This window comes from Ornithorhynchus anatinus, chromosome 1 (genome assembly GCF_004115215.2).
Source record: "Ornithorhynchus anatinus isolate Pmale09 chromosome 1, mOrnAna1.pri.v4, whole genome shotgun sequence".
Taxonomy (NCBI): Eukaryota; Metazoa; Chordata; class Mammalia; order Monotremata; family Ornithorhynchidae; genus Ornithorhynchus; species Ornithorhynchus anatinus.
The window spans coordinates 24,826,245-24,851,265 of NC_041728.1; the positions used below are offsets into that span (position 1 = coordinate 24,826,245).

The 25,021-nt window shown below is 44.8% G+C and overlaps 1 protein-coding gene across 2 annotated transcripts in view; it reads left to right on the forward strand.

Moving 5' to 3' along the window:
* The window catches only part of IQGAP2 (IQ motif containing GTPase activating protein 2), a 228,834-nt gene that overhangs the window by 38,858 nt on the left and 164,955 nt on the right, over nucleotides 1-25,021 (forward strand). For both annotated transcript variants that reach the window (XM_029060686.1, XM_029060694.2), the window contains exon 2: nucleotides 3,400-3,499. In XM_029060686.1, the coding sequence (XP_028916519.1) occupies nucleotides 3,400-3,499 (100 nt within the window). The remainder of the gene's footprint in view (nucleotides 1-3,399; nucleotides 3,500-25,021) is intronic.

Genomic DNA, 25,021 nt, shown 5'->3' on the forward strand with positions numbered 1-25,021 from the left:
GGGAGTAGTATAGATGGAGAGAAAAGGGCATATTTTAGCGATATTGTGAATTTGGGTCCGACAGGATTTGGTTAATAATGTGAGTTGAATAGCAGAGAGGAGTCAAGGAAAACACCAAGGTTCCAGGCTTGTGAGACAGGAAGGATGGTGGTGCCATCTACAGTGATAGGAAAGTCAGGGGGAGGAGATGGTTTAGGTGGGAAGACAAGGTGTTCTGTTTTGGACAAGTTAAGTTTAAGGTGACGGGAGGACATCCAAGTAGAGATGTGTTGAAGGCAGAAGGAGATGCGAGACTGTAAAGAGGGAGAAAGATCATGGCTGGAGATGTAAATTTGGGTGTCATCTGCATAGAAATGGTAGTTGAAGCCATGGGTGCGAATGAGTTCTCCAAGGGAATGGGTGTAGGTGGAGAATAGGTGACCCAGAATCGACCTGGAGGGATCCCTCAAGTCAGTGAAGCCAAGATTGGATAACATTTAATAATAATAATGTTGGTATTTGTTAAGCGCTTACTATGTGCCGAGCACTGTTCTAAGCGCTGGGGTAGACACAGGGGAATCAGGTTGTCCCACGTGGGGCTCACAGTCTTTAATCCCCATTTTACAGATGAGGGAACTGAGGCACAGAGAAGTTAAGTGACTTGCCCAAAGTCACACAGCTGACAAGTGGCCGAGCCTGGATTCGAACCCATGAACTCTGACTCCAAAGCCCGTGCTCTTTCCACTGAGCCACGCTGCTTCTAAGAAGGGGGTGGTCCACAGTGTCGAAGGCAGCTGAGAAGTTGAGGAGGATTAGGATAGAGTAGAGGCCTTTGCATTTTGCGGGAAGGAGATCATTGGTAACCTCTGAGAGGGCAGTTTCAGTGGAGTGAAGGGGACAGAAACCAGATTGGAGGGGGTCGAGGAGATAATTGGAGAAGAGGAATTTGACAGAGGGTGCAGACAGCTTACTTAAGGATTTTGGAGAGGAATGGTAGGAGGGATCAAGGGAGAGTTGTGTTTTTTTTGATAAAGGAGACATGGGCATGTTTAAAAGCAGTGGGGAAAGAACCCATTGGAGAATGAACAATTGAAGATGGCTGCAAGGAGGGAAGAAGGGAGGGGGCTAGAGTTTTGATAAGGTGTGAAGGAATGATGCACATATGGAGGGAGGGGCTTTTGAGAGGAAGCAGGAGATCTCTAGAGAAACTGCTGGGAACAATGGAAGAGTTTAAGAGGGGGGCAGAAGAGGGAGGGACTGAGGAGGGAAAGGGGCGATTTTAGGGAGCTCACATCTGATGGTGTCAATTTTCTTAGTAAAGTAGGTGGCCAGCTCATTGGGGGCAAGGGATGGAGGAGGCGGGGAGGGCAGGGGGCCTGAGGAGGGAGTTAAATGTGTGGAACAATTGGTGAAGGTGATGGACATGGGTGTCTATAAGGGTAGAGAAATAGTTTTGCTGGGCAGAGGTGAGGGCAGAGTTAAAGTATGCAAAGATAAATCTGAAGTGGACAAACTTGGCCTGATGTATAGATTTCCCCCAGGAGTCCTCTGTGGCTCGAGTGCAAGAGCAAAGGAGGAGGAAAATGCAGGTGATCCGGGGCTGCCTCCTTGAGGCAAACAAAACACAAATCATATGCCCCCTCAACTACTTCTGGCTCCCCTAACACTTTCTGATCTAGATGTAGAGTTGACCCTACTGTATCCTACTACCCTAGTAGTTCTACTACAGCCCAGCCCACACACTCCATTCCTCCAGGGCCATCTTACTCATTGTGCCCCGATGTCATCTTTCCCGCCATCAACCCCTTTCCCACATTCTCCCCCCGAGCCTAGAACTCCCTCCCCATTCACTTAGTCCACCTTCAAAGCTTAGAATACTTAGAAGCGCTTAACAAATACCATCATTATTATCATCTCCAAGAGGCCTTCCCCGATTAAGCCCTCTATTCTCCGGTTCTTTCCCCCTTCTGCATCATCTATGCACTTGAATCTGTTATCTTAGTAAATTTGATATTCACCCCAACCCCACAGTACTTATGTACATATCTTTATATTATAGATCATGTATTATTCATATTAATGTGTCTTCTCCTCTAGGCAGAGAATGTCTGCTAATTCTGTTGTATTACACTCTTCTTAGTGCTTAGTACAGGTCTCTTCACATAGTAAGGGCTCAATAAATATGATCGATTGACCAGCATACCTGACCCTGCCATCTCTGTACTGTACTCTCCTAAGTACTTAGGACAGTTCTCTGCACATATTAAGCACACAATAAATAGGAAGCAGAGTGTGGCTTAGTGGAAAGAGCCCGGCTTGGGAGTCAGAGGTCGTGGGTTCTAATCCCGACTCCGCCACTTGTCAGCTGAGTGTCTTTGGGCAAGTCACTCAACTTCTCTGTGCCTCAGTTACCTCATCTCTAAAATGGGGATCAAGACTGTGAGCCCCAAGTGGGACAACCTGATAACCTTGTATCTATCCCAATGCTTAGAACAGTGCTTGGCACATAGTAAGCACTTAAGAAATGCCGTCATTATTATTAAATAGGATTGACTGACCAGCATGCCAGGCCCTGTGAAGCACTGATTACAGTGTGTGGCACATAGTCCGTGATCAATAAATATACTTGTGTTTATTTGTACATATTACTCTATTTTATTAATGATGTATATATTTATCTATCTATAATTCTATTTATTTTGATGCTATTGTTGCCCATCTACTTGTTTTGTTTTGTTGTCTGTCTCCCCCTTCTAGACTGTGAGCCCGTTGTTGGGTAGGGATTGTCTCTATCTGTTGCCGAATAGTACTTTCCAAGTGTTCTGCATACAGTAAGCTCTTGATAAATATAATTGAATGAGTAAATACCACTGATGATGGGTGTGGAGAAAGAATATGATTTGGGAGCTGTAGCTGTTTAGTTTAATCTCTGTCCACACCAAAGTAAGAAACCAGAAAGCCAAGGAAAAGAGACTTTAGTCCTCGGAACTAAGGTGTCTTTGGCAAGTGGCTATAACCATACCTGTTGTTTAGCAAGTCCAGACCACAGGTCCAAGGTCCTTTTGTATGACCATGGGGAGTGTGGGGGAGTGAGAAGAGGGGACAGGGAGGGGGAGGAGAATGGGTAAATCAATCAGTCTATTGGCAGTAGTTTAGAAATGGTTTTTATTGAGCATTCAGTATGTGATAAATGCTGAGATAAAGACTAAATAATCAGATTAGGAACAGTACAGCTTTAAGTGAAATCCTATTAAGTTTTTGGATGAAATCAAACTTTTAACATTTTGGACCCAACTGTCTATCAGTTTGTGAGATTTCAGATTAAAATGTTTTTCTATGGCTTTGAATGTTTGTGGTTGGAAATAGAGTAGTTATTAAGGTCTTTTTTACCTTATATAACGAGCTCTTCTCTATTTATAGCTATTGTGGATGATGAAAGGCTTTCTGCAGAGGAAATGGATGAGAGGAGGCGTCAAAACATCGCTTATGAATATTTATGCCACCTAGAGGAAGCTAAAAGGTAAATGCTTGGTCACCTTTTGTTTTATTTTGAGATATGTCACATTTGAAGAAAATTATTTTCCATGAATTGGGTAGTGGTAGAAGTGTAATTCTTCCCGGAGGCAAGAGGCCAGTCTAGGCCAGTGTAGTCCAATCCTGTCTCTATGGCTTCCTTTTTCTATCCCAACCTTCTCCCTGCTGAGATGCTTCTAGTGTCCCTATTCATCTAAGTCCACCAACTCCCACCTGAGTTCAAAAAATGGCCCTAAGAGGTGAGTTGGGAGCTGCCATGACAAGAAATTGGATGATGGGGAAGAGAACTCCCACCCTAGGGGTGGTGTGGCTTGATCTGAACCAGAGGCTGGTTCTTTCTGGACTAGCTCATCCTCAAGACTGCTTCCAGTTCTAAGATTTTGAGGGGCTTGGTGTCTGAAGTGCACTTTTCTAATCTAAGTAGGGGCAACAGGACTTTGTACTTAGCGCCTTTTATCAGAGTTGTCAGTGAACCTGGCCTTTCCCCAGTAATGAATTTCTGCGGCAGTAATTAACACTATCCAGTTTGATTTAGCATTGTTGTTAATGAGGCTGTGTGACTCACACTGGCCTATTGTGGAGGCAAGAAATGTATCCACCTTCGTGCCAGGCAGTAAATTTGCCAGGTAAGTAAAAATGGCTAAATCAACAGTTTAAGGCTCATGAGTCTCCATAAACTGGTCCTGCCCCATGTCACATGGGCCAGTGACTATCTGCAAGCCTGGATTAATAGGGCTTTATCAGTAGATATAGACACTTTTATGAGTGCCATGTAGGCCTCAAAGCTGTCTAGTAAGGGAAAAAATGCTTTCCCTGGGGTTGAATTTGTTAATAAACGCTTTGCCCCTTTTTTTAATCTAACAAAAGTTTTCTTGAAGCTCTAATTACATGCTTTCAAGGTAATTTTAACACTTCTGAGAAGCCTACAATTAGACAAGATCAGGCAACTTCATAGTCCTGATATGTAAGACATTCAAAATATGTTCTACACTCAGTTCTTCGTTTCTGCGTGAGAGATTTAAAGGAATGGAATGAGTCTTTACGTTGTGTTGCTATATAAAGGTGTACGAGACGTAGGAGAGGTGTTTTCCTTTCTCCTCTACTCTATACCCTCTCCTTCAAAATCATTTCTGTGCTTGCTTGAAAAGACATCGAAGAAAATGAACATGGATGGAGGCCTTCCAGGACACGAATGGCCTTTTTTTCTCCCCAGTCCTGGTGCTGCATTTAATTTCAATATGATATCAATTCTCCCTATTCTCCCAATTCTCGAAGGAGGTCTATATGAGACTTTTGTTTAATAGGACTTATGAGCATAACCCATTCTGCCCAAGATTAAAGACCTGCCAATGGAAACTCTCTGCCTATGGAGTCTGAAGTTGATTTTTCTATTTGGCCACCAGGAAGTACCTACCTTCTGGAGCTGAGGAGGTGAAAACATCCTTGTCTTTGCTCTTCCCTCTTCCAGTCCTCTCTTCTTATCTAGAGGCAGAGTGGCTTACTCAAAAGATCATAGAATTGAGGGGCAGGAGGCTCAGGTTTTAATACCAGCTCTGCCACTGGCCTGCTCTGTGATCTTGGGCAAATCATCTCCATCTCCATACCTCAGTTTCCTCATCTGTAAAATGAGGCTTCTCCCTGACTTTCCCAACCTCACAGGGATGTTAAGAGGACAAATAATAATTTATGTGAAAGGGCTTTGGAAAAAAAGCTGCTCCATAAATTCAAGCCAGTATTCTTTGTGTGCTTTGGTAGGGTTCTCTCATTAAGGAAAGCCCCTAAAATTCGGAGTGGAGCAATTTATCAATCATCATTAATAGTATTTATTGAGCCCTTAATATGTGCAGAGCACTGTATTAAGCACTTGGGAGAGTATAAGACAACAGAGTTCCCTGCCCACAACAAGCTTACAGTCTAGCTAGTTCTTTCCCCAGAAAGAGAGTAGCTGGGATTGTTTTTATTGGTCAGGGTGGTCTCTGTGATGAGCTTTTCTGACAGTATTGCAAGTATTGTTCCATTCTCCAGGATTGGAGTTAGAAGTTAAAATAGAATTGTCTCCTGGAAACAATTAAATCACACTGACCTTAGGGGGAATCTTGGCATGGAGTGGAAAATGATTTTGCACGTTGCGGTAAAGTAAGTGGTTAGGTGGCATCCCCAGTGGAGCTGTGGAACACTGTTCTTGGTCAATAGACTTCATTCACTTGAAGGAAAAAGTAAACCGGCATATATAATCTCCAAAGTCCCTGCTCTTTCTCATTTCCTCACCTCTGGCACATTTATCCTCAATGGGCTATGCCTATGTGGTGGGTCAGACTTGTTAACCCATGCAAAGGCTGTATAGAAATCAGGTCTCCCAAGGTCCCTTTTCTGAGAGGCAAGTAGTTCATGGTGTTGGCATGCTGCCTAGACAAACACCACAGCCTGGTGGGTCTACCCTTTTGTGACCATCTCCTCAGCCCTAAACTGGCAGATCTCCATCTGTCTACAAATCCCTGGCTTAGCTAAAGGTGAGAGAGCTGGGTTTCAATGTAGGAAGTGGCTTCCAACATTAAATGATATAAAGTAAAATAATTGTGGCATTTAAGTGCTTACCATATGTTAAGCCCTCTACTAAGCCACTGGGGTAGATCAATCAGTTGTATTTATTGGGCACTTACTATGTGCAGAGCACTATACTAAGCAATTGGGAGAGTACAGTGTAATAGTCGTTTGATACATTCCCTCCCCTCAAGGAGCTAAAGGAGATATGAGATAATCACATCCCACAAGGGGCTCACTGAGGCACAGAGAAGCGAAGTGACTTGCCCACGGTCACACAGGAGACAAGTGGCAGAATGAGGATTAGAACCCAGGTCCCGTGACTCCGGGACCATGCACTTTCCACTAGGCCACACACCTTTTGTAGCATGTTAGTTAACTTGAGGTGCTTGGTATAATCAATTGTATTTTTTGAGTGCTTACTGTGTACAGAGCACTGTACAATGAACACTTGGGAGAGTACAGTATTAACAGTGTTGTTAGGCACATTCCCAATCGACAGTGAGCTTATAGTCTAAAAGGGCATAGAGACATTAATATAAATAGATAAATTACGGCTATGTACATAGGTGCTTTGGGGCTAAGGGAGGGCTGAATAAAGGGTGCAAATTAAAGTGCAGAGATGATAGAAGGGAGTGGGTGAAGAGGAAATGAGAGCTTAGTCGAGGGAGGCCTCATGGAGGAGATGTCGTTTTAATAAGGCTTTGAAGGTGGGGAGAGAGATCATCTGTCAGATAAAAAGAGGGAGGGCGTTCCAGGCCAGAGGCAGGACGTAGGTGAGAGGTCAGTGTCTAGATAGATGAGATCAAGGTAGAGTAAGTAGGTTAGCGTTAGAGGAGTGAAATGTATGGGCTGGGTTGTAGTATGAAATCAGGGAGGAAAGGTAGGAGGGGTGAAGTGATTGAGTGCTTTAAAGCCTATGGTAAGGAGTTTCTGTTTGAATGGGTGGGCAACCACTGGAGGTTCTTGAAGAGTAGGGAGACGATTCTGTAGAAGAATGATCTGAGCAACAGAGTGAAGTATGGACTAGAATTGGGAGAGACAGGAGGCAGGGAGATGAGTGAGGAGACTGATATAGTAATCAAGGTGAGATTGGATAACTGTGTGGATTAACGTGGTAGCAGTTTGGATGGAGATGCGAAGAAAGATTTTAATGCTGTATTGAGGTTTGAACCGACAAGATTTGATGACAGATTGAATATGTGGTTTGAATGAGAGAGATGAGTTGAGGATAATGCCAAGGATATAGGCTTGTGAGATGGGGAGGATGGGGGTGCTCGCTACAGTGATGGGCAAGTCAAGGCGAGGACAGTTTGTGAGAAGATAAGGAGTTCTCTTTTGGACACTTTAAGTTCCGAAGCATGGGTGGAACAATCGAGTAAAGATGTTCTGAAGGCAGGAGGAAATGCAAGACTATAGACAAGGAGAGACATCAATGCTGGAGATGTAGATTTCCAAGTTATCCACATAGAGTTGGTAGTTGAAGCCATATGAGTGAATTAGTTCTCCAAGTGAGTAAGTGTTGATGGAGAATAGAAGATGACTCAAAAGGGATCGGAAACAGCTTTGAAGACTCCCAGAGTTAGGAGGTGGGAAGCAGAGGAGAAGCCTAAGAAAGAGACTGAGAATGTAGCTCTTCAACTCATGACTTGAGAATCTCTCACTTAGTGGTAAAGTTTGGGGAGGTATCTCGATAAGACTTCCATGGGCATGAACTGGGCAAATGTGTCCAGACCCAAAAATGATTTCTACCCTTTAAACTAAATCCATGCTTGGAGCACACCACTGCTCATGATGCAGAGCCCCCAGTAGATTTTCAAGGAGAAGGGTGAGGCCAGTGGTCAATGTGGCTCGAAAATAAACTGTGCAAAGAGCAGGGAAGACTGACCGCTAGGGCGGGAGCATAGAGAGGAGGAGGCTACAGGAGTCCAGCTGGAAGATGACCAGGGAATTAGCCATGATGGATGTTCGGGAAGGAAAGCGCAGCAGACTCTGGCAGTGGCTGGGAAGCAGAAAGACCTGGGAGTTGTCAGAAGGGATCACAGGTAGGGAGAGAGAAGGGAAGTGGGCGAAGACCTCTATGAAAGTCTGAATTGGGGGCTGGGAAGATTGTGGTCCCTATATCTGGGCCTTGGGGAAGGGGTTGCACAATTAAGAGACTTTGACAATGTGAAATGCAGAGTTCACTACCTCTGACTCCTGATGCACAGGGATTCCAAGGTCAAGCAGGTGAGCAGGCTAGTTGAGGCAAGCACAGCTTTTCACGGGCCTGCTTCCAGATTTTCCTGTTCCCTTGGCTCTAGGCATCACCAAGAAATGACAAGGTTGTGTAACTGATAAGCAAGTTTAAAGGGAAACAGAGTGGTCTAGTGAAAAGGTCCTAGGTCTGGGAGTGGCCAGCCTTGGATTTTAGTTCAGCTCTCCCACTGGTCTGCTGTGGGAACTTGGGCAAATCCCTAACCTCTCAGTGCCTCAATATTCTCCTCTCTACCTCACAGGGATTTTATATAGACAAATGAGATATTTGAGAATATGCTTGGGAAAACAAGAATGTATATAAACCCATATTAACTTGCTCTTCCCAGGTGATAGTTGGGAGAGGCTTGATTCTTTTCCAAAACAAACTCCTGCCATTTGATCTACCTCAAAAAAAATATCTCCCCCTCATTTTATCAGCATTTCACTTTTGGATGCTACTCTGGTTCCTCTATTGCAAAGTAGCCTGAAGAAATCTAGACTTCAACATCTTTCTGCTAATTTTATCCCTAAATTACCTTCCTTCCTGTATTACCTCCCCCTTTGGCCCCTATAGTGCCCCTAGAAGAGGGGGCAGAGGTGTATCAGCTTCACAACATGGATACAAAGAAGAGCTCCAGAATATAAAAATGAACATGAAAATTATGGTATTGGTTAGACTCTATGTATCAAGCACTGTTAGTGTTGGGGTGGGTACAACATAATGAGGACAGACACAGTTTCTGTCCCACATGGGCCTCACAACCTAAGTCGGAGGAAGAATGAGTATTGAATCCCCATTTTACAAATGAGGAAACTGAGGCACAAGGAAGTTAAGTGACTTGCCCAAAGTCACACAGCAAGTCAGTGGGGGGCTATTAGAACCCAAGTCTTCTATCTCCCAGGCCTATACTCGTTCCGTTAGGCCATGCTGCTTTCCTTTCCTGAACAATCACCCACTTACTTGATCTTGTCATCGCTTCATCCCTGTTATATCAGTTGGTTTATTCACTTGTATTATTGGTACCTATTCTTTCTCACTTTTTAAAAAACCTATTAAGCAGTTTGTGTCTCTCTTTTCTCTTCTCCTGCACTTTGCCGTTCACTACTGATGGGAGGTTGGGAGAAGCAGATGGTACTATCCGAATTTTACAAATGAGAGAACTGAAGAACAGGGAGGTGAAGAGCTCCTCACAGACAGCTAATGGCAGAGTGGGGTTAGAATTCTTCCCAGTAAACCTATGTTCCCTGGCTGCAAGGAGCTAACAGTCCTGGAGAGCAGTGACCATATCTTACTTTTGTTATATTCTCCCAAGTGTGAGATTGGTGCTTCCCCTCAGACCCTCAAATGCTGTTGGTGGTGATGAGAGAATGGAAACGAGCATTGGGCTGCAGTCATTGTGGCGCTGATACTGTGGAGACTTGGCTACCAGGAGATCTGAGTGGAAAGTTTTTGGACCTTGGATGTACAAAGTTTACCTCTTGGTGTGTCCAAACTTAAATGAACCTGGGTTGTAACAGATCTCTTCTTCCTAACTCTCGGATGTTCCTGTAGAGTGAGGTGAGAACTCAATGGTGTCTTATCCTGGTGTTCACCGTGTTGTCCGTCCTCTGCTGCGGCACAGCCGAGCACCTGTATGTTAGAGCTTGGCACCGGCCAGCAAGCTGGTCCTACCTGTCCGTAGCTGGATCAGGCTGGTAGGGAGCTGGAGCTGAGCCTGGACAGGTTGGGCTGAGTCCAGACAAGCACCACCTGCTGCCTGTATCCCACAGCAGTAGCCGACTCCCAGAAAGAATCTACATGTACACTCATTAAACAAGCTCAGTGAGAGATGAAGCCAAAGTAGAAAAGTGAGAGAGAGAGAGAAAGAGAGAGTGTGTGCGCATGTGTTCTGTGTCTCAAATGTCATCTCTTCAAGGTCAACAAAAAAATTCAATGTCAGTCGTATTTATTGACCACTTAAGTGCTGAGCACTGTACTAAGTGCTTGGGAGAGCACAGTACAACAATTAGCAGCCACATTTCCTGCCCATAATGAACTTACAGTCTAGATGAGGAGACAGATATTGATATGAATAAGTAATTTGATATATAATTTAAAGATATGTACATAAGTACTGTGGGGTGTGGGGAGTGGGGTGAATATCTATTGTTGAGAAGTCACAGGTTCAAGTGCATAGAAGACACAGAAGGGAGAGCAAGTCAGGGAAAAGAGGGCATAATTGGGGAAGGCCTCTCGGAGACATGACCTTAATAATGCTTTGAAGGTGGACAGAGTGATAGTCTGGCATATATGGAAGGGGAGGGAATTCCAGGCTAGGGGGAGGATGTGGAAAAGGGGTCGGTGGTGAGATAGATGAGATCGGGCACGGTAGCTGGTGCTAGAGGAATTTAGAGTTTGAGATACAATGCCCAACCCAGTTTAGGCTGTGGAGACCAGGGTCAAAGTAAACTTTTTGTGAGCAAGAAACGCGTCTACCAACTCAGTTATATTGTCTCTTCCCAAACAGTACAGTGCTCTGTACCCAGTAGGCACTCAATAAATACTATTGATGGATTGGTACAACTCCTCACAAACTCCTCAGGAGGGAAATCACACGTGGACCTTGTGACTTGGGAACACCCGCACAATCATTCAGTTAATTTCTGGCTAGACTAATTTCCCCTGTTTTAGACCTTCAGTAATATTAAGCAGTTACTGTGTGCAGAGCACTGTATTAAGTGCTTGGGAAAATACTACTGAATTAATAGATATGATCTCTGAACTAAAGGAGTTTACAATGTAGAAGGGGAAACAGACATTAAAATCACTTACAGATGGGAGGAAACAATAGTGTAAAGATGTGCATAAGTGTGCAATGGGGAAGCATTAGCAGCATGGCCTAGTAGAAAGAGACTGTAAGCACATCAATGGGCAGGGACTGTCTCTCTCTGTTGCTGATTTGTTCATTCCAAGCGCTTAGTAAAGTGCTCTGCACATAGTAAGCGCTTAATAAATACTAATGAATGAATGGGTCTGGGGGTCAGGGTTTCCTGGGTTCTAATCCCAACTCCATCACTTGTTTGCTGTGTAACCTTGGGCAAGTCACTTCTCTGGGCCTCAATTACCTCATCTATAAAAAGGATTAAGACTAGGAGCCCTGTGTGGGACATGGATTGTGACCACCTTGATTAGCTTTTTTCTATCCCAGGCCTTAACTGTGCCTGGGACATAGTAAATAAACACTTCACAAAATACCATTTAAAAAACAATGGGTAGAGGGCGTAGGGTGTGAGTGCTTAGATGATGCAGAAGTACTGAAGTGTCAATAGTAGAAAGAGGGTGGGGAGAGTAATAATAATAATTGTATTTAAGTGGTTACTATATTCCAAGCACTGAGGAAGATATAAAATAATCTGGTCCCACATTAGGCTTAAAATCTAAGAAGGAGGGGGAACAGTTATTGAATCCCCATTTTGGAGATGAAGTAACTGAGGCACAGAAAAGTTAAGTGGTGTGCCTAAAGTTACACAGTGTGTTCGAGCTAGAATTAGAACCCAGGTCCCCTAATTCCCAGGTCCATGCTCTTTACACTAGGTCACACTGCTTCCCTTAATCAGAGAAGCCCTCCTAGAGGAAATATGATTTCAGAAGGGCTTGGGGCATGGGGAGAGCAGTGGTCTTCCAGAGTTGAACAAGAGGAAGTTCCATGGAGAAGGGAAGGAGTGAGTGGCAAGGGAGATGGGAACAAGGCACAGTGAGTAGGTTGTCATGAGAGGAATGAAGCCTGTGAGCCAGGGTATGGTCAGAAAGGAGGAGGGAGGAAGCTGATTAAGTGCTTTAAAGCCAATGGTCAGGAGTTCCTGCCTGATGGGGAGGTGGTTGGGCAACAATTGGAGGTTTTTGAGGATAGAATGGGGTCCAGAACTGAGCCTTGAAAGGCACGCACAGTTAGGGATGGTAGGCAGAGGAAGAGAAGAAAAACCAGAGTCATAAGAGGAGAACCAGGAAGAAGCAGTGTGGCCTCACGGAAAGAGCACAGGTGTGGGAGTCAGAAGACCCAGGTTCTAATCCCTGCTCTGCCACTTATCTGCTGTGTGGCCTTCGGCAAGTCACATAATTTAACTGTGCCTTGGTTACCTCATCTGTAAAATGGGGATTGAGATTGTTGGCCCTGGGTGGGAAAGGGGCTGTCCCCAGCCCATTGTATCTTGTATCTACCGCAGTAAACAGTACAGTGCCTGGCACATAATAAGGACTTGAGAAATGCCATTAAAAAAACAAAAACAGGACAAGATGTCAGAAAAGAGGATGGTATTTCCAGGAGAATGGGTGATCCTTAGTGACAAAAATAGCCTTTAGAATGAGTCGGGGCTTGGCATGCAGTTATCACTGGATAATGCCATAATGAGTGAAGATTGCATGTAGAAGGATTGTGTGACGTTGGAGATAGGGGGAACCCATGAGGAGCTGGTCAGTATGGCTTGGGTGCCTCGGAAGAATTGGGTCTGCATTGCTGTGCAGACAGGAACAGCCGGGGGGCTGGTGTGCATCCCCTGAGAAGTTGTGGGAACTGAAGATGTAGGGTGGAGGAATTGAATGAGAGACCCTGGGGGCCCAGCACTGCACTGTGGAGGCCTGCAGACAGGCAAGGGAACAGTCAATGCCATCATTCGGAGGGAGAACCCAATCTGGGTCAGAGCCGCAGATCCAAGAGGGATGGTGACATAAATGGTGCAGAAGTGGAAGAGAATGAGCTTGGGAGCTCCCTGTAGTATGTGGGATTCTAACCAAGTCCTCTGGCAGCGAAGGTCCACAAACTGGGGTTAAGGTCAGAAATGACCAATACTTCTCCTTTCTCTCTCTCCATCTGCACTGTAAGCTTACTGTGGGTAATAAGCCAACCTAATGCCAACTTATTCACTGTACCTCGATCTTGTCTATCTCACTGCTGACCTCTCGCCCATGTCATGCCCCTGGTCTGGAACAACATCCCTTTTCATATCCGACAATTACTCACCCCCATCCCCCCCTTCAAAGCCTTACTGAAGGCACATCTTCTCCAAGAGGCCTTCCCTGACTAAGCTCTCCTTTCCTCTTCTTTTCTCCCTTCTCCGTCGCCTTGACTTACTCCCTTTATTCACCCAGCTCCATGGAACTTATGTACATAGCAGAAATTTATATTAATGTCTGTCTAGACTGTTAGCTCACTGTGGACCGGATATGTGACTGTTATACTATATTGTACTCTCCAAGCCATTAGTACAGTGCTGTGCATGTAGTAAGTGCTCAATAAATAGGATTGATTGGGCAGGGAGTGTGTCTGCCAACCCTGTTATATTATCACAGAGTTGTACTCTCAAGAGCTACAGAGTTGTACTCTCTTAAGAGCTCAGTACAGTGATCTGCACACAGTAGGTCCTCTATAAATATGATTAAAATATGACTGATTCCTCCCTGCCCACCTGACTCTTTTGCCTCCATTACAGGAACTGGAGAAGGCATGATGTTGCTGTCATGCTTGTGGCATTTGCAGACTGTGCTGCTTCTTGAGCGGCAGATGGAGGGAGAGGGGTTGTGTTCTGCTAGTCAGTTAATCGGACAAAGTCACGTACCCATTCTGACGCATTTCTGCGTTTGAAATGGAGAGGTACGAAGGAGTAGCTGTGAAGCAGTGATGAATGAGATGTGAATCATTTTTTTTCTACCTCTTAATGATAGCATTCTTCTACCAGTAGTTTCTTACTCCTGGTCGATTTGTAAGCTCCTTGAAGATAGGGATCGGGTCTACTTTATTGAACTCTCCCAAGAATTTAATTCTGTGAGGTGCACACTGTAAGCGCTCAATAAATACCACTGATTGAAAGCTGGGCTGTATTCTGGCCCCAGGCCTACTGTTCACTTCCCCTTCTTTTGAAAGTAATTTTTCTGCACCCTGAACAAATGGTGGCTCTCTAATTATGGCCTCTCTCTCTTGTCAGCCACTTAAATGGAGTTCTAAGGAAAATATTACAGTCACAAAACAAACAAAAACCAGAAGGAAGCAATCCATGTCCATATGTACTACCTGCAAAAAAAATAAAGATTCTACTGTGGCAGAAGCCAAAAAGATGTACTGTAATTCTACCTAAGCACTCTGTTTTAAACAAAACTCATTCACAGGAATGCTGGTGTTCTGTTACTTTTCATGTACAGCTGCTAAAACAATAGAAAATGAGGAAAGAGCATTAAGCAGCATAGTATTAAAATTGAATTAACATTGGCAGTGTTTTTCTCTGCCCTGGATTGGTGGCTAAGGCTGGGGGCATCTCCCAACTCAGACTTATGGGAAGGAAGGAAGATCACATTCATGGGGACCTCCAAGAGGAAATCTAATAACCTAGATGGAAGGGACAAATAGATGATTACGTATGAACAGCAGTAATGTGCTCTCCACTTAGATTTTTAGGTGCTGGATAGTTTTGTTTTTTTCTGCCTTGTTTATAACAAAAATATTGTTCTTAGCAGTAGCAGCTGGTCGTTCAGGCTGCCTTAGTTAATTAAAAAGTTGAAGAATGTGTGCCTTCAGCACCTTTTTGTCAATAAGCTTTGTACACCTATTCCCTGTGGTATGAAATTTGGGTGCCGGTGACAGGTCTGGGGAAATACGGTAAAGTATCTGAATGGAATCTGGAAGAAAAATCTTGGGTGTTTCACTTAGGTAAACAGAATTTTCTGGATAAGGCACAGTGCCTTCCTTGTTCTGTGATGAATGGAATAGGAAATGGCTTTTAAAACACCCTGGACAAACTGTAAACATCCACAAACTTCAGCTGTTACTGTACCATACATGTACCACACTAAGGTAAAATAGCCAAGATGAAAGGGACGTGGTACGGTCTAATAAATGAAACTCTTTAGATTTACATACCGTACTCTCCTAAGAGTTTCCAGCACTTAGTATAGTGCCTGGCTCATAGTATACCCATAACAAACACCATTAAAAAAAAGTTTAGTACAGTGCTCTACTGGCAGGTGCTCAATAAACACTTTTGATTGTTTCACTCATATATGCAGGGAGAACCTGAATATATACAGGAGAACCTGGAGACAGGGATTGAGGATAGGGGCAACCTCACACCATCCCCTGGTGCTCCACTCTGAGGGAAAGTAATCTTTCTGGGTCAAAAAATGTGCCCAGCCTACCCCATTCTTAAACAAAAGGTTTTATTGGCAAGAACCAGGCCAAAGACTTCATACCTGTTGTTTTCAGTCATTTGTCTCTAATAGATGTAATAATAATAATGATAGTATTAAGCACCTATTATGTGTCAAGCACTGTTCTAAGCACTGGATTAGAGACTAATCAATCTAGTTGGCTGCAATTTGTACAGTTTGTTTTTTTTAAATTGGGTTTTTTGAGTAAAACTCCCATTACATTCGTCTAAGTTGATACATTTTGGAGGGTCAGAAAAAACAGGTAGAAGTTATGAGAAAATTTGCCCTTGACTCATCTATTTTGGTTAAAAAAGAAAAAAAGATGCTAGAATCACCCCTAAAAACTTGTTCCCTTCCTCTGGGAGATCAGAATAGAAATGGGAATATTTCACACCCAAATAGCACAAGAGTTTTCTCTGTCCATTATACCTTGGAAGGGAGGGACAGGGGCCCAGTGTTTGGTGTTTTCAGAGTGCGCATTAAATGTCACTTAGATATGGGCATATTTTTGTAAGATTTGCATTTGTATATTCAGCTGCTTATTCTGCTATTTCATCTTGAAATGGTTGAACTAAATCCTGCTATTTCCTTCCATGCACACTATTTTAAATAGCTTTTGGCTGAGTCCCCTTTTAGATTGTAAGCTTCTTGAAGGCAGGAAATATGTGCCTTCTGCTATACTTTCCCAGGCTTTTGGTATGGTGCTTTGGACTGAAATACCCTTGGTTGAAATGTCCAAACATGTATTGGAGAAGCAATTTAGTGCCACAAGAAATTTTTGTCGTCTCAGATCCGGTTAGGAGCTCCAGGTAGATTGGGTCACATGAGACCTGAGGATGGATGACTGGCTCTGAGCCCTTATTAAAACCATCGCCCCTGCCCTCCTACCTTCCTTAACTTCTATTTTTAACCACTCAATCTCCAATGGCTCCTTCCCCTCTGCCTTCAAACATGCCCACATCTCCCCCATCCTAAAAAAACCCGCTCTTGACCCCACTTCCCCCTCCAGTTATCGCCCTATCTCCCTACTACCCTTCCTTTCCAAAATCCTAGAACGAGTCGTCTACAATCGATGCTTAGAATTCCTTAACTCCCATTCTCTCCTAGACCCCCTCCAACCTGGCTTCCGTCCCCTCCACTCTACTGAGACTGCTCTCTCTAAGGTCACCCATGACCTCCTTCTTGCCAAATCCAATGCCTCCTACTCCATTCTAATCCTCCTTGACCTCTCTGCTGCCTTTGACACTGTCGACCATCCCCTCCTCCTCCATACCTTATCTCACCTTGGATTCACGGACTCTGTCCTCTCCTGGTTCTCCTCTTACCTCTCTGGCCGGTCATTCTCGGTCTCCTTCGCTGGAGCCTCCTCCCCCTCCCATCCTTTAACTGTTGGAGTTCCTCAAGGGTCAGTTCTCGGCCCTCTTCTGTTCTCCATTTACACTTACTCCCTCGGTGAACTCATTCGCTCTCACGGCTTTGACTACCATCTCTACGCAGATGACACGCAGATCTACATCTCCGCCCCTGTCCTCTCCCCCTCCCTTCAGGCTCGCATCTCCTCCTGCCTCCGGGACGTCTCCACCTGGATGTCGGCCCGCCACCTAAAACTCAACATGAGCGAGACTGAGCTCCTCATCTTCCCTCCCAAACCCGGTCCTCTCCCAGACTTCTCTATCACCGTGGATGGCACGACCATCCTTCCCGTCTCTCGGGCCCGCGATCTCGGTGTCATCCTTGACTCGTCTCTCTCGTTCACCCCACACATCCTATCCGTTACCGAGACCTGCCGGTTTCACCTCTACAATATCACCAAGATCCGCCCTTTCCTCTCCACCCAAACGGCTACCTTACTGTTACGGGCTCTCGTTATATCCCGGCTAGACTACTGTGTCAGCCTTCTCTCTGACCTCCCTTCCTCCTCTCTCGCCCTGCTCCAGTCTATTCTTCACTCCGCTGCCCGGCTCATCTTCCTGCAGAAACGATCTGGGCATGTCACTCCCCTTCTTAAACAACTCCAGTGGTTGCCTATCGACCTCCGCTCCAAACAAAAACTCCTCACTCTAGGCTTCAAGGCTCTCCATCACCTTGCCCCTTCCTACCTCTCCTCCTTTCTCTCTTTCTACCACCCACCCCGCACGCTCCGCTCCTCCGCCGCCCACCTCCTCACCGTCCCTCGGTCTCGCCTATCCCGCCGTCGACCCCTGGGTCGCGTCCTCCCGCGGTCCTGGAACGCCCTCCCTCCTCACCTCCGCCAAACTGATTCTCTTTCCCTCTTCAAAACCCTACTTAAAAATCACCTCCTCCAAGAGGCCTTCCCAGACTGAGCTCCTCTTCTCCCTCTACTCCCTCTGCCACCCCCCCTTTACCTCTCCGCAGCTAAACCCTCTTTTTCCCCTTTTCCCTCTGCTCCTCCACCTCTCCCTTCTCATCCCCACAGCACTGTACTCGTCCGCTCAACTGTATATATTTTCATTACCCTATTTATTTTGTTAATGAATTGTACATCGCCTTGATTCTATTTAGTTGCCATTGTTTTTACGAGATGTTCTTCCCCTTGACTCTATTTATTGCTATTGTTCTCGTCTGTCCATCTCCCCCGATTAGACTGTAAGCCTGTCAAACGGCAGGGACTGTCTCTATCTGTTGCCGACTTGTTCATCCCAAGCGCTTAGTACAGTGCTCTGCACATAGTAAGCGCTCAATAAATACTATTGAATGAATTGAATGAATGGACAGAGGTTTGCTGTCTCTGACGATTCTACTTGCCCTTTTGGCAGCCTTGTTTTCTTAGGCCAAATTCCGGCCCGAATTGAAGATCTTGTGGACGTTATGGAGCATGCTGTTTCTGGAGCAGTTGATTGGCCTTTCCTATTGCAACTTGGCCTTTCGTTCTAATCAGTCAGTGGCATTTATTGAGCACTATGCAAAGCCCTGCACTAACAGCTTGGGAGAGTACAATGCAACAGAATTGGTAGACTCATTCCCTGTCCACAAGAGGCTTATAGTCCTAATATTCATTTTTAATCAGTCCCTTTTTTTGGTGGCTAAGGCTTGTAACTATTCCAGAAACATTTCTGAGCCCATTTGGAAAGCCTAGTGCATTTGGTCCTCAATGGTCGGGTCTTCTCTGCACTCCTCTCCCTTGTCTCAGTGCCCCACTTAATTCATGTTGAAAGCTCCTCAGCCTTTTGTATAGCGTAGATGAAACCCAGAATGAGCTAATGCAAAAGATGGTTTTATATGACCAAGTAATAGTCGTTCAGTTAATGTTTGGTGCTTGAATCAGTGTTATTACAAGGATACGTACTGTGCAGTTAAAAAAAAATAATCTCAGTAAGTAGAAAAATAAGCAGCATGATTTTAAGGAAGCAAGACTATAGATCTGCATTAGGACACTGAGAAACTGGATTTTTTTTTTCTTTCTATATCAGTGGAAATAACCAACCTTCATTCCCTTCTGCGTTTCCCCACATGGCTCAATCTATCTTGGTCCTTAGGCCTCTGGGTTTGTGTTAACCGCAGGCCAGTGTCATCATCAGTTCTTGGAAGGAGAGTGTGGGACTCTTCATGATTGATATTTCAATGCTTGCATTTCTAACTGGGGGAAAAAAATTATAGCTTTTTAAAAATTGAGATTTCGGTTACACTTCCCAGTTCTCTATTTGAAAAGAAATGTGTACGTGCACTTATGAAAAGTGGGAGTGGGTGGACAATGAGTGGGAAGAAGGAAACGGGCAGAACTTGTGGTTCAACTGTGTTTTTTAACAGAGGGCCCCCTCATCTTGGCAATGAAACTGGAAATCCAACATGAAAAGTAAGATCTGTTTGACATACTGATCATTTTAACTGGTCTCGGTTAATGCCATTGTTGTTAGCACTTAAACAGATTGTCACAGTTGGAGTTCAAGGTCACTGATCTTTGGACACCTCATCAAGCCCAGTTTATGACCAAAGTCTGCAAGGACACAAATGCCATCTTTCTTCTCCTCTTCCAATGTTTGTACTGAGCGGCAGCTGCCCACACCTTCCCCTACCTCCTGGTTCCCCCATGGTGGTGGTGGTGGTGGTGTTACCATTATTGTCTTAAACTAAGCTCTTACTGCATAATAAGCATAGTTCTAAGTTCTGGATTAGATACAATTTATTCAGGTCAAACCCAATCCCTGTCCCACATGGGGCACACAGTCTTAAGGAGGAGGGATAACGGCCTTTGAACCCCCATTTTCCAGATGAGGAAACTGAGGCATAGAGAAGTTAAGTCGAAGGTTACTCAGCAGTCCAGTGGCAGAGCTGGAATTAGAACCCAGCTCCTCTGATTCCACTAGGCCACACTTCTTCTCAGGAGACTCTATAAGCCTCACTGAGGAAATGTAGGGAAATGGCACATGATAAATAGCATTACTGTGTCAGATCAGAGGTTCCATCCAGAAGTGATGGGAAGAGGGGTAGGACAGTGAGGAGCCAGGGAGTTCACAAGATTTTCTCCTCTCTCCTCTGCTATGCCCTTAAATATACACCAGGTAATAATACTAATAATAATGTTGATATTTGTTAAGCACTTACTATGTGCAGAGCACTGTTCTAAGCACTGGAGGAGATACAGGGTCATCAGGTTGTCCCACATGAGGCTCACAGTTAATTCCCATTCTACAGATGAGGTAACTGAGGCACAGAGAAGTTAAGTGACTTGCCCACAGTCAGACAGCTGACAAGTGGCAGAGCTGGGAGTCGAACCCATGATCTCTGACTCCGGAGTCCAGGCTCTTTCCACCGAGCCACGCTGCTTCCCTCCTTTAGGTACAGCTAAAACAGTTTGTTCTCCTTTAGGCAGAGCGATTCATCGAATCTGTTAATAATAATAATGTTGGTATTTGTTAAGCGCTTACTATGTGCAGAGCACTGTTCTAAGCGCTGGGGTAGACACAGGGGAATCAGGTTGTCCCACGTGGGCTCACAGTCTTAATCCCCATTTTACAGTTGAGGGAGCTGAGGCCCAGAGAAGTTAAGTGACTTGCCCACAGTCACACAGCTGACAAGTGGCAGAGCTGGGATTCGAACTCATGACCTCTGACTCCAAAGCCCATGCTCTTTCCACTGAGCCACACTGCTTCTCTAGATCAAGACTGGGCAAGATATAACTCAGGGTCCATCTCTGGCCTGCCAGTTTCAAAGAATCTAGAAGAAGGTTTTCAAGGCAAAGTGGGTGTATGGAGATGACTTCAAGTTAGTGTACATTTAGTAAATGTAATGTATTGACTAAGGTTTACTAGATCTGTTAGAGATTTTCTTTCTCTTGCTCTCTCTCTCTCAGATATACAGCAGTAGATGAAGTCTCACTATTGGCAGCACCATCTTTAATGAGAAGAACAGTGCACCTGGCTCAGTAGCTGGGTAGTTAGCTAGAATAGGTGGTTTCTCTGCTTCTCCTGAGAAGGAGAGATGATGAGCAGATTTAGAGTGTATTCACAAGACTCCTTAAAATTAGTGCTCTGACTCCACCCACCCAATTAGGTGTTTTGGCCAATTTGTGGAATATATGTTGTGGGTAGTGTGCTGAACAGAGTGGGATGGGGAAGAGCGGACCAATCTCTGTCTTTTCTTTAAGAATATGAAGAATGTGAATGTGTCACCCTCACATGTGCAGAGATTAACTTCCAATATGGTGGCATTCTCTCAACAAATGAGAGGTGAAAATGTAGCCTCTTACTTAAAACTGAATTTGATTGTTTTGGAGAAGGATCAGTATGGGTCTTACTCTGGGAAGTTTTGTTGTTGTTTTATTATGGTATTTAAGTGTATTTGTGTGTCAGGCACTGTACTAGTCTCAGGGTAGACAAGTGTCCCACTTGGGGCTCACATCTTAATCCCCATTTTTCAGATGAGGTAACTGAGGCACAGAGAAGTGAAGTGTCTTACCCAAGGCCACAGGGCAAACAAGTGGCAGAGCGAGGAGTAGAACCCAGTCCTTCTGACTCCCAGACCCTTGTTCAGTCCACTAGGGTATGCTGCTTTTCAAGTTCAAGGCCTTTCCTCAAGGCCTTTCCTCACCATAATACAGATGAATGTGAGAAGCGGGTTTCTGACTCGGTTTTAACAGTGGACAATGGCTTCAGCATTCTGGGTGAGGAGCCAACAGCCGGTAGCTTGTAATAATTTTGGGTGGTCACTTTCCCCTCAAAAAAGGACAGAATTGTGTTTGAACATGCTGGGAGGTATGCATTCCCTAGGGGCTAAAGAGTGCTCTGAAACTTTGAGAGGAGTTGGTACTGAGTTGCTCCTTTTTGTGTATTGAAAGGCAACATGGCTCAGTGGAAAGAGCCCGGGTTTGGGAGTCAGAGGTCATGGGTTCTATTCCTGGCTCTGCCACTTGCCAGCTGTGAAAGTTCTGTGCCCACATAGAGCTTACAGTCTGAAAAGGGAGAGGGATATTAAATTTTCCCACAAGATTTGAGCTGTCAAGGCTCTCTCCTTGTGCCACATAGAAAGCACCTTTGTTGCTAAGGGAGAGTTAAAAGCTTTTTTAGGGCTTCATCCATGGGCAAATTCTCTTGTAATCTGATTACTATGTGACCGTTCATTATTAATGGTTGGCTAGGTGCACGCTCGAGTGCCAGTCACATGTGAGTGATTAGACAATTGTTAATAACAAAGCCACAGATTGTCGGTGGGCTCTGCTTACGAGGTTGCCGGAAGTGTCAGTATTAAGACGAGATGGGCAAAGTTCTTAGGCCAGACACTGATGCCTTGTTCGTATCTTGCTCAGAGATGACTTTGAATATTCTTGCGAAAGTACAACTGATGTGCAAGGGGGAACTTGTCTCATGACCCTGATCTGGATTGCTGAAATTGTGTTTTTGTCTCATACTAACATGACTTGTTTGGTAACTGTGGAGTCCTACTAATGGAAAGAGTCCTGGATGGAGTTAGGATCTGAGGGGGGCCATTTGTTAGATTTCATACTAGGCAGGCTGGTTTTCAGCTGGACTGTCCCTTGTCCAGTACAGATTTGGCTCCAGATGTTTCTGTGTGATTATTTTTAAAATTTTAAGCTCCCAGCTTCCCTCTGCCATGGTTTCTGCCACTGGGTTCTATGGCTAAGAAGGGTTATCTGTGTTCACAAAGACCACAGAGGGAAACACAAGTGCTCTGGAGCTAGAGGGGGAATAGTCAGAGATCACCCCAGCAACATGCTCAGCAGCTAGGTGTTGATGCCCTTACAGTACATACATTTCATAACATCTACCTGGTGCTCACACATAGATGGGGAATGGCAGAGAAGCATCTGGAACTCTTTAATACCTTCGTTGGCCAGTCTAGAAGTGAATCCTAGGATCAACTCGTTTCCTAAAAAGTGTCTCTCAGAGCCTTCCCTTCTTTCTCTCTTTCTATTTTTAATGGTATTTGTAAGCTCTTACTATGTGTCAAGCATTGGTGTCATTGGTGTCAAGCAATTGGTGTCAAGCAAGATAATCAGGTTGGACACAGTCCCTGTCCCACATGGGGCTCACAGTCTAAACTGGAGGTAGAAGGATTCAATCCTCATTTTATAGATGAAGTAACTGAGGCACAGAGAAGTTAAGTGACTGGGTCAAGGTCACCCTGCAAGCAGCTGAAGGAGCCAGAATTAGAACCCAGGTCGTCTGACTCCCAGGCCTGTGCTTTTTCCACTAAGCCATGCTGCTTCTCTGCCTATTGAAGTGGGTCTAACAGCTACCCCTTCATTCATTCAATTGTATTTATTGAGCGCTTACTGTGTGCAGAGCACTGTACTAAGCACTTGAAAAGTACAATTCGGCACCAGATAGAGACAATCCCTACCCGACAACAGGTTCACAGTCTAGAAGTAGGAGAAAGACAACAAAATAAGTAGACAGGCATCAATAGCATCAAAATAGATAAATAGAATTATAAATATATACACATCATTAATAAAATAGAGTAATAAATATGTACAAATATAAACAAATGCTATGTGGAGGGGAAGGGGGTAGAGCAGAGGGAAAGGGAGGACTAGTCTGGGAAGACCTCCTGAAGGAGGTGAGCTCTCAGTAGGGCTTTGAAGAGGGGAAGAGAGTTAGATTGGAGGATGTGAGGGGGGAGGGCATTCCAGGTCAGAGGTAGGACATGGGCCAGGGATCGACAGCGGGACAGATGAGAACAAGGCACAATGAGGAGGTTAGCCGCAGAGGAGCGGAGTGTGTGGGGTGTGCTGTAGGAGGAGAGAAGGGAGGTGAGGTGAGCTTCATAAGGGACAGGGACTTTCTGACCTGATTATCTTGTACCTATCTAAGTGTTTAGCACCGTTTTTGACATTTAGTAAATCCTAAACAAGTATCATCATTATTATTTTCAGTTTGATACTTGAAATTACTTAGTGTGGGTTTGGGACCATTTGGAAGTATATCCCTGAGGTTTGTCTTCAAGTGAAATGCCTTGGTTTTTCAGCTAGGTCCAGGCAGGACAGTCTTTAGTCCACCCACCCAAGGGCTTTCTCCTCTATACATGGCACTCTGTGGCAGAGCCTGTGTTTCCCCACTAATTGTAGTAGTAATATTTGAGGGCCCACTGGATGGCCTGTACTAAGTGGATGGGAGGTACAAAATGGAAAAATGACATGCTTCTTGCCCATAAGGTGCTTACCCTCTAGTAGGTCTTGCGTATTAAAAGTATTCCAGTCTAAACAGCTGGCACCATCTTGGGACTTAAACTTTTCAGAAAAGTCTTGGGATAATTTATCAAACCTGCCCTGTGGCTGCTGGTTTTGGTCTCAGTTTCCAGCTGGGAGTCGAGTTGGGGGTAGGTATCTTTAAGGAGCTGATCCTCGTTGCTGCTGTAGTTTTTCTGCCCAGAAACTACTCCTCCTCCCCTCTGCCTTTCCTGGGCACCAGTCTGTTCAGGGCTATGCTATCTCTTTCATTCCAGGGTCTGGTGCCCAACTGAGAGGATCAGGGCCTTTTCTCCCTTCAAAGTGGGAACAGAAAGAAGGCCTCTCAAATGCCTCCGCAAGGATGTTAGGTTCTTCAGAGTGGTATGTCCTAACAAATGTGCCCTGTAGCCAGTCAATTTATTTTTTGAGCACTTATTAAGTACTTGGGAAAGTACAAAATAAGACACATTCCCTTCCCACAAGCTTATAGTCTAGAGGGGGAGATAGTCATTAACATAAGCTACAATATATACATAAGTGCTGTGGGGCTGGGGAGGGGAGTGAATAAAGGGACAAGTCACAGTGACGCAAAGGGGAGTTGAAGAAAAGGAGAAGAGGTTTCGTTAGGAAAGGCCTCTTGGAGATGTGCCTTCAATAAGACTTTGAAGGAAGGGAAAGTAATTGCCAGATATGAGGAGGGAGGGCTTTCTAGGCCAGAGGCAGGACATGGGCAAGAGTTCGATGACGAGATAGACGAGATCGAGGTAGCCCATTGCTGAAGACTACTAAAATGCCGAAAGCAGAGATGGTGTGTTCAAAGGAGCCAGCTTGTTGTTAGAACAGCATGTAAAAACACTTTAGAAATCATAAATCTCCACAAGAGTATTGTAGACAATGCTTCCTTCTAC